This window comes from Monoraphidium neglectum (genome assembly GCF_000611645.1).
Source record: "Monoraphidium neglectum strain SAG 48.87 unplaced genomic scaffold scaffold06721, whole genome shotgun sequence".
Taxonomy (NCBI): domain Eukaryota; kingdom Viridiplantae; phylum Chlorophyta; class Chlorophyceae; order Sphaeropleales; family Selenastraceae; genus Monoraphidium; species Monoraphidium neglectum.
In genome coordinates this window covers 1-1368 of record NW_014006925.1, presented here as the reverse complement: position 1 = coordinate 1368, position 1368 = coordinate 1, and the positions used below count along the sequence as shown (strand labels likewise).

At 64.8% G+C, this 1368-nt stretch overlaps 1 protein-coding gene across 1 annotated transcript in view; it reads right to left on the bottom strand.

The window, feature by feature from the left end:
- MNEG_16730 (ATP-dependent RNA helicase DDX46/PRP5) overlaps nucleotides 1-1173 on the bottom strand; it is a gene marked incomplete at both ends in the record, with an annotated part of 2089 nt that extends 916 nt beyond the window's left edge. The window contains 4 exons of the mRNA XM_014034800.1: nucleotides 189-308; nucleotides 480-548; nucleotides 852-1016; nucleotides 1162-1173. Coding sequence (XP_013890254.1) covers nucleotides 189-308; nucleotides 480-548; nucleotides 852-1016; nucleotides 1162-1173 — 366 coding nt within the window. The remainder of the gene's footprint in view (nucleotides 1-188; nucleotides 309-479; nucleotides 549-851; nucleotides 1017-1161) is intronic.
- Nucleotides 1174-1368: the final 195 nt, after the last annotated feature.

Sequence of the window (1368 nt, the reverse complement as noted above, 5' to 3'; positions counted from 1 at the left end):
GGGGAGGGCCTGGGGGTTGGGGGGGGGGGGGTGCCGTGGCGTTTGACAGTTGAGGGGCAAGAATGAGTGGGTGGACATACAGAAGGGCTCGAGCCCTCACACAACACGTCCTTCTCAACGCACGCACGCACGCACACACACGCACACACACACACACACACACACACACACACACACAATACACACACCTGGGCCTGTATGGGCAGGGGCGTCTCAAAGCCGCTCTTGAGCATAGCATCCAGCACCCGCGAGTACAGCCCCGCCTGGTGCCACGTGCGGATCGGCCGCGGCGGCGCGCGGCCGCGGACCTGCGGCGTCCGGACGCCGGCGCGGGCGCGGGCGTGGCGGTCGGGTCAATACCTAGCAAATTTGGGGCTGCCTCTGCCACTCAGCGCTTGTGCGCCCCGACCCCAAAGCTCGCGCGGGCGCCAGGGCGTGAGCAGCTTCATGTCATGGCGGATCAGATCAGATCAGATCACCTTGATGCCGTCGAGCTCCTTCCTGAGCTTGGCCACATCCTCGTCGCTCATCTTGGCGATCTCCGGCACCTGCAATGACACGAATACGGGCAACAGCATCGGGGTTGGTTCACGGCACGTGATTGAGACATCTAGGGGATGCACAGAATGCACGGCAGGTTGATGACCCCACACGAGTCTCGTGGGACGCGGCGGTGCGGGCAAATAGATCAAAATGCCGCCACCCAAGCGCCGCGATTGCCCCATCAGCAGCCGACGCGCCGCCCTACATATGCTACGACGCCGAAGTCGCAGACATCTTTCCGGCAAACTCTCTTGAGACCAAGCAGAGGGGGCAAAAAAGCACGTGCCCGGCGCTACGCCGCGCCGCACCTCGATATAGAAGTTGCGCCTGAAGGGGGGATACTCCACCGCGGAGTGGTCGACCGCGGCCAGCTTGTCGCCCTTGCTCATCTTGCCGGCCGTCACGGCCTTGGCCCAGGCGGCGTCGTCCTCGTCTTTGTCCTTGTCAGCGGGCGCGTCGGAGTCGGAGTCGTCCTGGATAGGGGTGTTGTGTGTGCGTGCGCGCGCGCGCGTGTGTGTGTGTGTGTGTAAGTGTGTGTGTGAAAGAGAGAGAGAGAGAGAGCAGAAGCAACAGCCGCTCCGAAATCGCCGATGCAGCGCCGGCCCGGGCCACGCCGACAATATATTGCATTTGCTAAAGTAAGGACGGGCAAAGAGGCGGGACACCCCAACGACGACGCCCCCCGTCCTTTATGCCGCAGTCCCGCGGCCGCCCACCTCCGGCTCCGAGTCGTCCGAGTCGTACGCCGACTTCCGCCGCTTCTGTGCCGCCGCCGCCCGCCGCCGTCGCGCGGTCGAGCGCCGCCAGCTGCGCCGAGAGCAGCGC